The sequence below is a fragment of the Odontomachus brunneus genome, unplaced genomic scaffold (genome assembly GCF_010583005.1).
Source record: "Odontomachus brunneus isolate Ranch 3 - 2012 unplaced genomic scaffold, Obru_v1 Obru_scaffold_013, whole genome shotgun sequence".
NCBI classification, from domain to species: Eukaryota; Metazoa; Arthropoda; class Insecta; order Hymenoptera; family Formicidae; genus Odontomachus; species Odontomachus brunneus.
Genome location: NW_022639463.1, coordinates 1,059,775 through 1,071,710, shown reverse-complemented (window position 1 = coordinate 1,071,710; position 11,936 = coordinate 1,059,775). Strand labels below are relative to the sequence as shown.

Here is an 11,936-nt window from a genome sequence, read left to right as displayed (position 1 = left end):
TGAAAGACAGCTTGTCCTTGAAACGAGTGAGCAAATTTTTCTATTTTCTTTCTTTCTTCATAATCTATCTAAAATTGCTAACAATCAAGCATCGTATGCTCTATTTAGCTAATATATGGAAATATAAATATTTCTTTTTCTCATTAAACGACAAATTACATAACTAAGAATTACTGTTGTCGCGATTAATCATCAATTACTGTGATCGGAATTTGGCGAAAGTAAGCCTGAGTTTTTACCGATCGAGCCTCGAGCGGGGAGGTTAGTATTTCTCGTTTTGAGATATCCTGCGAGAGGGCGCGAGTGTACGGCAAGTTTTTCGGCCGGCAGTCTCGACGCATGCATACACACGCACGCACACATTTGACACTCGAATGCGACGAACGAACGAGATGTCCGTTTGCCGCTTCTGTTGCGTTGCATATTTACGGAATTCGAGATACGTGATCGCAGAACGATTACGTAAAACGGGCGAATCTCGGCGCGAGTTCTCGTTGATGTCGACGCGACTCAACGGGGCTTGTCGATAGCGGGGACGCGTCGTCGATTCCGCGGCGGTGCGATAATATTACGACCGATGCCCGAAAGGAGCACCTGACATCGTACGTTCGGCGCAGTTCGGCGTATCGGTGGCGATCGGGTCGAGCTGTGCGGAGAAGGGCGAAAACGGGAGGGAGAGACGACCAGACATGCTTGATCGCTCAGGGAGACTCGTATTTACGTTCCGTCGTCGGAACTGATCGTCGTGAGTAGCAAATCGCCCCAGGATTTACGGAGGATTCACGTCGAGGGAGAGAGAGAGACATGTCCGACGGCATGGAGCGGGAAAAGAACGAACGATTGACTGCGAAGGAAATTGAGGAGAAGAAAAATATGAAGAAGCAACTCATAGGTAAATTCAGGTGTTTACAGTCAAATATTACGACACTGCTGCCTGTCGATGATTAGTTGATCAAGTTTCCAATCGCCAATCGCGTCTTCCGAATCATTTTGCATGATCTCGTGACTCGTTGTTTATAGTGTACGATGTTGGGCGAGACATCACGCTGAAATTTGTCAAGTTGTCTGTTTTCAGATGTACTGCTGAATTGGTGCAATAAGTTAAAGTGAGACAAGTATATGTTTTCACACTCTAACTTATTGCATCAGTTCAGCAGTGCAGCTGAAAAGAACAGACGATATATGAAGTATTGCGAATTTAAACTTCGTCGAGTTCAAGCACGCACACGTATTTATCATTTGCGTCCTTATAAAATGTACGTATATAAATTCATGATATTTTAACATGTCTGAGATCATTGTGAGATGTGAGACCAATTACGTGTAATTTGAAGACAGTTAGATTGAGAGAGAAATGATCTGAATAGTCAGTACTACTTCAACATCCAACAGAATGAAACACCTTGTTATTGATATCATTTTTAGTCGTTTATATTTTAGAGAAATCTACTTTTTCTTATAATCAAAAAGCTTGTTGTTCACAGTTGTGAAGTTCCTTTTTGAAATCATAGAATGTAGACAAGAAATTTAACTGCAATGTTGATTGTAAGAAAAACCAGGCTTTTCTATAGTATTAATGGCTGTGTTCAGTAGAGAAAGTTACAACAGATTTAAAGCAGCGTTCTCTGTTGAACGCAATTATTGACATGTTTTTCTAGAGTATTACTAAAAAAGATATCAATAATTTTGTAATACCAAAATATGTAATTGAGTATTTTACCCTAAGATCACATGTAAATTGAACACATTTGTACATTGATACCTAAAAATTAATCACAAACTAGTTCTTTCGCTAAACCATCAGTTACGTTCCAAATTGCACAAAAAAAGGGTTTAAACCATTTTGAAACCTACCTAGATAGCACAGGAAATTCAAAAAGAATTAAAAGAGAATTCAGTCATATGTCACCAATTCTGAATTCATTTTCAAGTGCAAAAAGAAGTTCAGTGAAAAGAATTCTTTTTGCATTTAAAAATGAACTCAGAATTAGTAACATATAACTGAATTCTTTTTGAATTCTCTGTGCTATCTGGGTAGTGTGCTGTATTAAACATGCAATGACCAATTTTTTATTGTTGTTTAGATATGGGAATCTACGATGAAACGGATACTTACGAACAAATGAAGCACTTGCTTGGTTTCCTAAGTAATTCTGAGACTACACCGAATGTTGCTACCGATAACAAACACGCACACAAGAAGGTACGTTGTTCACGATTGTGGGGAAATCGAGAAGAATGCAAGCTCGTCGAAGGATCCATGAAGACAGAAATTAATCTTTCTGCTTTTTTCTTGCAATGTTTCAATAGGACAACGAGCAACATTCCGACAACGAGTGCCTATCGGATCTGGCAGCCGAGACAGAATCGCAGGAACAGCAGATAGTCGTCGCGCAGGAGTTGCCCAAAGTGACGTGCAAACCGAGTCGTACGTCTCCGCAACAAGAACGCAAGAACTCTCGGCACTCTGGCAGTCCGGAGAGCTCGTCCAACTCGTCTATCTTCGATGCGCAAGGGCGCAAGAGCGCGGAGAACGACGAGACAGCGTCGTCGGAGAAGCAGCAGCACGAGCAGTCGGGCGCGAGTCGTCCCGTTCCGACTAAGTCAGGAAACGACGCACAAGAATGCCAGAACTCGCCGGCGGATGCGAAGACGATGCAGTGTGCCACGCAGAGCACCTACTACCAGCGGATGGAGAGGTGGCGGATGAACCCACTCGACGTCTGTATCAACGAAAACGACGTGCCTTTGCAACAGCCGAGGAGCCGACTCGCGGCGCGAAAATGCGCGCCCTCCTCCTCCGGATGCCGCGACAAGACGTACACGTCCGAGCAACACGACCAAAAGATGCGGGCTCTGGGCCAGCACTTGAGGGAAGTGGCGGACTTGTGGTACAGTTGGCAGCGTCCTGCGAATGCGAAATTTGAGTGGGGCGTACCCATCGAGGTGGGTAGCTCCCTACAATCCAAACCGTACCGCTCGTATCGCTAACGCGAGCGCGAAATGCTCTTTCTTTCGGCGAAGAGACAGAGAAAGAACGAGACAAGGAAAATAGAGAAAGAAAGAAAGAAAGAAAGTGAAAAAATGTATGTATACACTCCTCGCGCGCCTGCACGCGTTTCTCTAATACGATATCTCCATGTACGCGATTGAAATTCGGTGTCACGGAGAGATTTCGTCAGTATCTGATTTTCGTTTCGCCACTTTGCGATCCGTAAAACCTTAGCCGTAAGTATCTTTGTATTCGCTCGGAGATATTATTAAGCCCGCTGAAGTCGCACATTGTCGATGTGCTCGATTGAGTCTCCTAGCTCTGCGAATGAACTTGGCGCGACTTCATCGAGGAGCGATCGAGATTATCCACGAGTTGTCTCTCGAGAGTCGTATCACGGGAGGCTCAATTCACATCGGAAGGCTTCTTACGACGAACGTCGCAAGTATAGAACATCAGTTTTTTTTCTTTCTTTCTTTTGATCTTTCTCCCCAATTATCCATTTTTGTTTTCGTTCTTCTGCACTACAAATCCGCGATGTATAATTCCGCATTTTTTCCTGAAAAAATTGTACAGTACGATACCTCGATATAATTCCAAGATATACGCATTTATTATCTCGAATGGATTTATACTCTAACGCTATATATAAATTTCTTCCATATAATATTACTTGCCAATGTCGCTTTGGTCGTTTTAACTTACTATTGGTATACATACATATATAAAACAACAATAACGACAACAACAACAACAACAACAGAGAGTTGTTTGTGAGCCACTGGCATTTTGTTGCCGAAGAAAGATGTTTGATATTTTCTATTGATACTTTGAAACTGTGCATTTATACGGATCATGTACACGTGAGCGTTCGTAAGAACGCGGTCATTACATACTGTAAACTACAAGATCTTTTTGAATAAATTATATTTATGTACAAAAAAGAACGAGTATACTTGTCTACATCATTCTGTCTGTTCTCTGATTCTAATCCTTGCTTCAACGTTTCTGTAGGTCGGCACTGCTAACGGCAGTTTGGATAGAAAGCCAGTAACAGAACCTAAGACTGAGCTGATTCCGAAGGCGGAATGTGCATATAGAGATAGTTACGAGCGGTCTAGTAAGCGTAAGGCAAATTCTCTCATCGCGAAGGAATGCGCGAGTCTGAATAAAGAGAGTTCCAGCGACGAAGACCTGTACGATCAGTACGAGTTCGCTCGTGTTAAGAAAAAGAAGATCCAATCTGCCAAGTCAAACAACGTAACCGATCATGCGAATCAACAACATACGCAAACTCCTAGCGGACACGAGGCAGCAACGTTGACCGCGCGTCAACAGCATTCTCACAATGACGGCGATGATATTATGCATATTGACGACGAAGATGTCAAATTATCTCGCAGAAGGAAAACTGAGGACGAGGAGAATGAAAGAGTGTCGCCCGTGTTGATCACGCAGCCGAAAAGAGCAGTACCTTCCACTCCGAAAGCGCGTCCGCATCTTCCCAGACTCCGAAGAGGGAGATTGTCTCTGAAGATACAAGGCACCGCGGAAAATAGAGAGGTCGAACGAACGAGAAATCAAAAGAAGGACAACACGATGACCGACGAGGAAATCCGTCGCAAACTGGAAGAAGATAGCGACGGAGAAGTGGCAGCAATCCTACAAAAGGAAACTCGGTCACCGAAGGAAGCGAAGTCTCGATTGCAAGAGAGACAACTGTCATCCAACAATGGGGAGACGTTGAGAGAGACATCGACGACACACCAGGAAAGAAAGAGCGACAGACAGCGAAGCGGCAAGGAAAAGAAAGTAGATTTCGACGAACAACGGAAAAAGGAGGACAAGTGCGAGATAAAGAGCAAAGATGTGAATTGGGAACGTGAATTGCTGGACGACGAGGAAAGTAATCAAGTGAGTTAATGAGAGTATCTTAGTCTTGTTAGGATATCAGACAGATGATCTAGTTTATACCTAACATTATATATTATATCTAATATGTGTCTAATATCAGACTCTCTGTTTCACAATATATGTCACTCCGCGATATCACACGATCGCCACTTCTTTACTGTCTATCATTAAGACAAACAATTCTCTTTTGTTCGTAGCAGTCCGTCTCGCAGAACGGTAACTGGCACGAGAAAGTCAGCGACTCAACAAACAACATCAATTGCCCTATATGCAATAAGCCGTTTCCACCTGATGAAATAATAAATCACGCCGCCGACTGCAATCAGTTCGAGATAAACGATGAGAGCGACGACGACGACATAAATCTATTCAAATGTAATGTGTGCGACAGCTACAAAACGAGAGATGAACTGGAGTATAATCAGCACGTTAGACGATGCATAGAAAGTAGAAAGAAGCATTTGCACGGTACACTCTTTAGAACATTGTTCTGTAATAGTTTCATTATCACTATCTCGATTGCCAATTTTGAATGTCAAAACATTTGAAAATTTGCAATTATCAATGTGTTTGTGTAAGTGCAGACAATATGTGGATCAGTTGGGAAATTAGAAGTTCAATGAATTCGTGGAAACTCAAATACATTTTTTCGTTAGCGTCGATGCGCTTATCATCGTGTTAAATTTTTAATTTTTAATATTTGTTTTTGGGGCTTAATTTCATTTTTATATCTAATCACTTTCAGAATCAGATGATGACGTCGTATCCATCCCTTCGTCTCACTACACCCACAAACCCAGCAGCCAGAAAGGTGCGAGCAGCAATCCCAATATACATGTCATGGACCAGTCGCCTTCTCACAGTAGAACACGAGTGTTTACAAACAGAAAGAGAAAGCATTGATCGGTCGATTTATATGATTACAAGAATGGTTATAAGATAATACTATTCCTCAAACATATATATATTTGTTCTTTGATATTATTTAGGGGCAAAAAGCGATAATTTTACCGAGATATTTCAAGTATTGTTACGTAACATTGTCGATCGGCGCTTATTTTATTTCGCATTTTATTAACATTCCTACTTTATCATTTACTACTTTACAGTATCATACGCTGTAAATTTGTTACTCAATTATTTATTTTTTTCGCACAAATCATGCTTTTTGACAATAAGTGTGCATTCGATTTCTCACATATAAAAGAAATATATCGTTTTAAAAGTTCCATTTAATTTTTTATAATGATATTCGTGATATTATTTCATAAACAGTGAATCCTATGGAGAAAGGAATATCATATTCTGATAATGTTAAGCGCGTTATTAAGAATTACACAGTTGGCAGTATCAACAGTCTGCTAACTTTAAACAATTTCAGGGTTTACAGGAGATTTAAAAAAGTCGGGATAACTACACCCTATATTAAATATATATATATATATTTAATTATATTACATACATATACAAATTATGTATGTATATATGTGTATATGTATATATGTGTGTGTATATATATATATATATATATATATATATATATATATATATATATATATATATGTATATATATATATATATATATATGTATATGTATATATATAGATATATCTCACAATTTGTTGAGTATATGTAAATACATTCCATTCGCGTACGAATGATACTTCTATCTTGCAATATGCGCACAGTAATTTTAAGCAGTAATTCTAAGCAGTCTACGGTGAACTACTAAAGCATCAAATTGATGATTGCCTCATAGTCAAAACTACATTTTTTAACAGATTATATATATATATATATATATAATCGTCACAGTAAATAATATAATTTTACATGTGTAACATTGACACACTGAAATTTAAATTGATATATAATATTTTTATACTAATAAGATCACACTTGTTGTTTATAAATAAAATAACACACGAAGATTGTCGCAAGAGTTCTCATTAACCTTGTGTTAATGTAATACTTGTGTTACTGATAAGTAAAATTGCAACATAACGTCAATTTAAGAGAGTTTCTTACAAATTTCATATTAACACACGTATTTTATATTTGAAAACGTTTTCTTCAATCGACACTTTCGTATCATTAACTCACCACCAGCCATGTGACACAATATTGAGATAAATGAATGTAATATATAGCACATCATCATTCTCCCTTAGTATCAAAGGTTATAGAATAAACTTTGGTCTTATCGGGAAAGATAATCAATGTGAGATTATGAAATGCATTTTTAGAATCAAAGATAGTGTAAATTTACTACTCGAATAAGCTACTGTTCATTCTTATTGCAATCTTTATAAAAGATTTCATACAATCTACAATGTAAAAACTATCAAATGCACGCAGAATTTTCATTAAATTAATTGTTATTAGTTTTTCACTTCAAGTAATTATCAGCATATTCATTACCAGGTAACATGAAGTTCTTCACTTTGGTATTGTGGATTTCATCCTTAATTAGTATAAACTGTCAAATCATAACCCTAAATGGCGTTTGGAATGGGACCATTAATGGATGTGGTGAGTACTACATATTTCTTTTCCCAAACTTGTCTTTTATTAACAACAAGCATGCAAATTTTTTTTTGTCAGATTGATTCGCCATATGGTACAACTATGTGTGTCTATATTTATTAAAATTATAATGAAAATATATTTTTTAGGTGAGGGTCTCTCTGAAGAATGCAATAGTGATAAGATTAGGACTCAATTTTATAAAGTTTTAACATCCAGAATAAACATCAACTAACAAAAACATTACATCAATATTATAATTCTTACTTAATAATATAACTGTTATACACATGTATTATATCACACTTTGCTAAATGAAAAATTATAACATTAATGTGATCTTATTATTAGTTGGTGTTTATACATGATAACATAACTGAGTACATAGCATGATTCTTCTTCTAATTCACGACATATCTTCCTTCATTTTTTAATCATTAGAGCTGATTCCATGATTATTATACTTCACAGATATCAAGTTTACTGGGACTGTTCCTGGAGGAATTTACACGGATTTGTACATGGATAATATAATAGATGACAATCTGCTGGGAAAAAACGATGTCAATAATCGTTGGGTCGGAAATCAATCTGTGACTTACACTAAAGATTTCATTGGTAAATTTGAATCAAACATGAAGCTACATCAAGTCTGCATCAATGTGAAGATCCTTAAACACCTAGCAATTGCAGAGAGAAATCTAAACAACATGTTTTTCAGTGAGCGACGATTTTCTAAGAGCCCGCAGGATTGTCTTGATCTTTCACGGAGTCGACACGTTCGCCAATATCACTCTGAACAACCATGCGATCGGAGAGACTTCAAATATGTTCCTGAGATACATGTTTGACGTGACGAATTATATCGAGGTGAGGAGATCGGGCGACGTGCATGTGAAGTATGTGTGCTGATGATGCGAGTTGTTCATGTGAAAATTTTCAGGAAGGAAAGAATGTGCTAAAGGTCGCGTTCCGCTCAGCCGTCAAAGTAGCGGAGGACTTATACAATGAGCAGAAGAAGAGTTACATCGTACAACCGGTATGCGTACCCAAAGAATACAACGGAATATGCCACGTAAACCACATACGTAAGATGCAAGCTAGCTTCTCGTGGGACTGGGGCCCCGCTTTTCCCTCGATCGGCATTTGGTAATTAAGAACTGATCACCTTATCTGTACCTCGTGTCCTTACGTATTACATGAGAAGTTTGCAGGAAGGATGTCGAGTTGGTTCCTGTGAATGATATAATGATAAACGATGTAACAGCCGATATACGCAAGAAAGATGACACCTGGCAAATTCTCCTCACGATATTTCTCGAGGTAACGCAAAGAAAGAGCGATGAGTCCCAGAGTCTCGTCGTCACGACCGCGTCGACGTTACACATCTCGCAGGACGAGGTCATCAGTAAAACTAACGAAACGATGCTCAACACGAACGAGAGATACGTAAATATTAACGTTCAACTAACTGTGCCTGCGGTAAGTGCATCAACGTTTACAGAGATCAAATTTTTGTTCAACTTTGCCCCATTTATCCATCATTCTTCTCTAAGCGAAGAGAAAGAGAAGAATGATGGATTTTCCTTACAAACCAATTTAAATCTAAATTTTAGAAAATTTGCATTTTTCGTTGAAATAAGGTTTTTTTAAACAGTTGGAGGATAAACTCTTTAAATGGTCGGTATCGTCATCCCATGGTGCGGTCTAACATTCTTCTTCCTTCCATAGGATGCCGTGAAAACTTGGTGGCCAAACGGTTACGGCGAGCAGAACTTGTACTATTTGTCCACTACGGTGACAACGGTGTATGAAATACTGCACAAACAGATCCGTGTAGGCTTCAGAACGGTGGAATTGGTGGAGGAGCCGTTGAAGAAGGGTCGAAGCTTCTATTTCCGCATAAACAATGTGCCGATCTTCGCGAAAGGTAGCAACTTTATCCCAGCCAGTATTTTCCCGGAGTTGGGCGCGAAGGAGGAAACTATCAGACACCTGCTATCGTCCGCCAAGGAGACGCATATGAACATGCTGAGAGTTTGGGGTGGCGGTCTTTACGAATCCAAGTTATTCTACGATTTGGCTGACGAGTACGGCATCATGATCTGGCAGGATTTCATGTTCGCCTGCGCCATGTATCCTACAACCGACTCGTTTTTTAAAAACGTGAGAGAGGAGGTTGTGCAGAACGTGATACGTCTGAAGAATCACCCAAGCATCGTGCTCTGGGCCGGCAACAACGAGAACGAGGCGGCGCTCTACGGGAATTGGTACAACACTGGTTCCGCCGAGATATACAGGACGGATTATATGAAGCTTTATGTGAACTTGATAAAGAAGGAAGTGGAGATACTGGATCCCGTAAGGCCGTTCCTCGTGTCTAGTCCTGGCAACGGAGCGTACGAGGAAACGTACAATTACACCGGAATAGATCCATACTTAAATCTCTACGGTGACGGTAACGTATCGTCAGATTGTAATTGATATTAATATTCATAATTAATATAGCAGCTCGTTCTAAATAAAAACGAATTTCACAACTTAAAACTGTGCATTCTTTGGAAACATCGGGAAATTTGATAAAGTGGAAATAAGAAAAGTAGAAAAGAATGAAAGAAGAAGTAATTTTGCTTAAACTTCGTTTCTAATTATGCAATTGTTAATTTTGCACGGTCTTTGCGATCACAGCGTTAAACATCTCCTTTTAGTTCACTATTATAACTACCTCAGAAATGGATGGGACGTGACTCAGTATCCCAGAACGAGATTCTGCTCAGAGTACGGATTTCAAGCTTGGCCGTCGATATACACGATAGCAACCGTTGTGGAGAGCGCGAAGGACTTGAGTATAGATAGCGATTTCGTGAAGCATCGGCAACATCTGCCATTCGGCAATGAGTTGATGAAGCTGCTGATCTCGCAGAACCTCATTATACCGCAAAGTAACGACAGCTTCCGAGATTTCGCAAGTTACATATATCTCAGTCAGGTCAATCAGGCAGTTTCTGTAAAAGTAGAAACGGAAGGGTACAGGCAACTCAAGTCAGAGGTAAATTCCATAGGCGAGGGTATGACGATGGGGGCTCTCTATTGGCAATTGAACGACGTGTGGCAAGCGCCTTCATGGTCCTCCATAGGTAAAAGCACTGATACTTCAAGATTAGAACAAGTAAAATTAATTTAGAGATAGAACTCAAAAAATTCCAACTGTACTCCATCGTTCTTACTCTAAAAATCTCTTTGTTTTATACTTGTAGATATCGAAGGTCGATGGAAAATGCTTCATTACTATGCCAAGGACTTCTTCGCACCCGTTATTGTTACATCGCGCTTGACGAACTCCGATGAGCTTACAATATACGTCGTATCTGACCAATTGTTCTGGTTAACAAATTGTCATGTGGATATTCGCGTTTACAATTGGAAATCTATGACGCCTATACACACCAAATCCTATCACAATGTCATAGTAGTGAGTATATCGACAATAGACTCTATACACGCTGTTCATATGTAAGTGCACATATGTATACACACTATTAACGCTTTCAGCCACCCAACAAAGCCATTCAAATCTCAACCTTCTGGTTAGACGCGTTTCTCTCTCAGGCGGGTTGCGGCTCGTTGGAATCCACCAAGAAATCTTGCGTAGTCACCTTATCGCTCACGGATGAATCCAGATCTTCAATTGCACCGGTTAATTACATCTATCCCACCGCGTTAAAAAACGTGGATATAACAATAGCCAATGTCACTGTAAGTGAATTTATTAGTAATTTATAATCACATTCAACGCATCACTCTGTCACAAAATCAACTTGAGAGCGATAATATAAAAAAAAAAAACATTCCTAAATGCCTATTTTCCTTTATAAGTTGATTACTTTATTTAGATTTATTTTTGTATGTATTTATAATCGAGATTTAATTTTCTTTCAGATAAGAATCGAGGAGGCTCATTTACCTGGAAAACTTTTCAATTATCCAGATTTCAAGCTCGTATTAACGACAGATAATATAGCGCTGTTTGTGTGGCTAGAAGTGGGCAACATACGCGGTCGTTTCTCCGAAAATGGCTTTCACATGTTCGAGCAACAGAAAGAAGTTATTTTCCATGCGCAGGAAGCGACCACGGCGGAATTGTTGCGCGACGATATAAAAATGACCACATTGTCCGATATTTACAATGCACGTGGTAATTTTGCTGACAACTAGTCGGCACAAAAAATGCACATTAATCGCGCGTTAACGTTTAGGGTGCTCTTACGTGATTCGTTATACATGTAATACGAGATATTGATTATGAATTTATCGCAAGTACTGAATTCTCTCAAAAGAATAAACTTTTTTCAAGTGGATCAGTACCGTCTTTCTTCAAGCTGCTCTTGATGGAAAATAATTATCGTAATGCAAATAAATTTCTAATCCGATGAGAAAGATAAGCGTAATCACAGCACCGCCGATTATCACAGACATCAAGTTAAACATTGTTGTGTTATAGTGG

The 11,936-nt window shown here is 39.2% G+C and overlaps 1 protein-coding gene across 1 annotated transcript; it reads left to right on the top strand.

Annotated features, from left to right (window-relative positions):
- Positions 1-338: 338 nt before the first annotated feature.
- Positions 339-11,790, top strand: LOC116841073 (beta-mannosidase). The gene is made up of 17 exons (XM_032808591.1): positions 339-892; positions 2,085-2,203; positions 2,311-2,946; positions 4,007-4,906; positions 5,104-5,374; positions 5,652-5,808; positions 7,057-7,127; positions 7,331-7,438; positions 7,904-8,050; positions 8,154-8,302; positions 8,376-8,581; positions 8,647-8,914; positions 9,164-9,890; positions 10,141-10,569; positions 10,690-10,904; positions 10,985-11,188; positions 11,372-11,790. Exons 1-17 carry the CDS (start codon positions 805-807, stop codon positions 11,645-11,647), a joined length of 4,971 nt encoding a protein of 1,656 aa, XP_032664482.1. The 5' UTR covers positions 339-804; the 3' UTR covers positions 11,648-11,790.
- Positions 11,791-11,936: the final 146 nt, after the last annotated feature.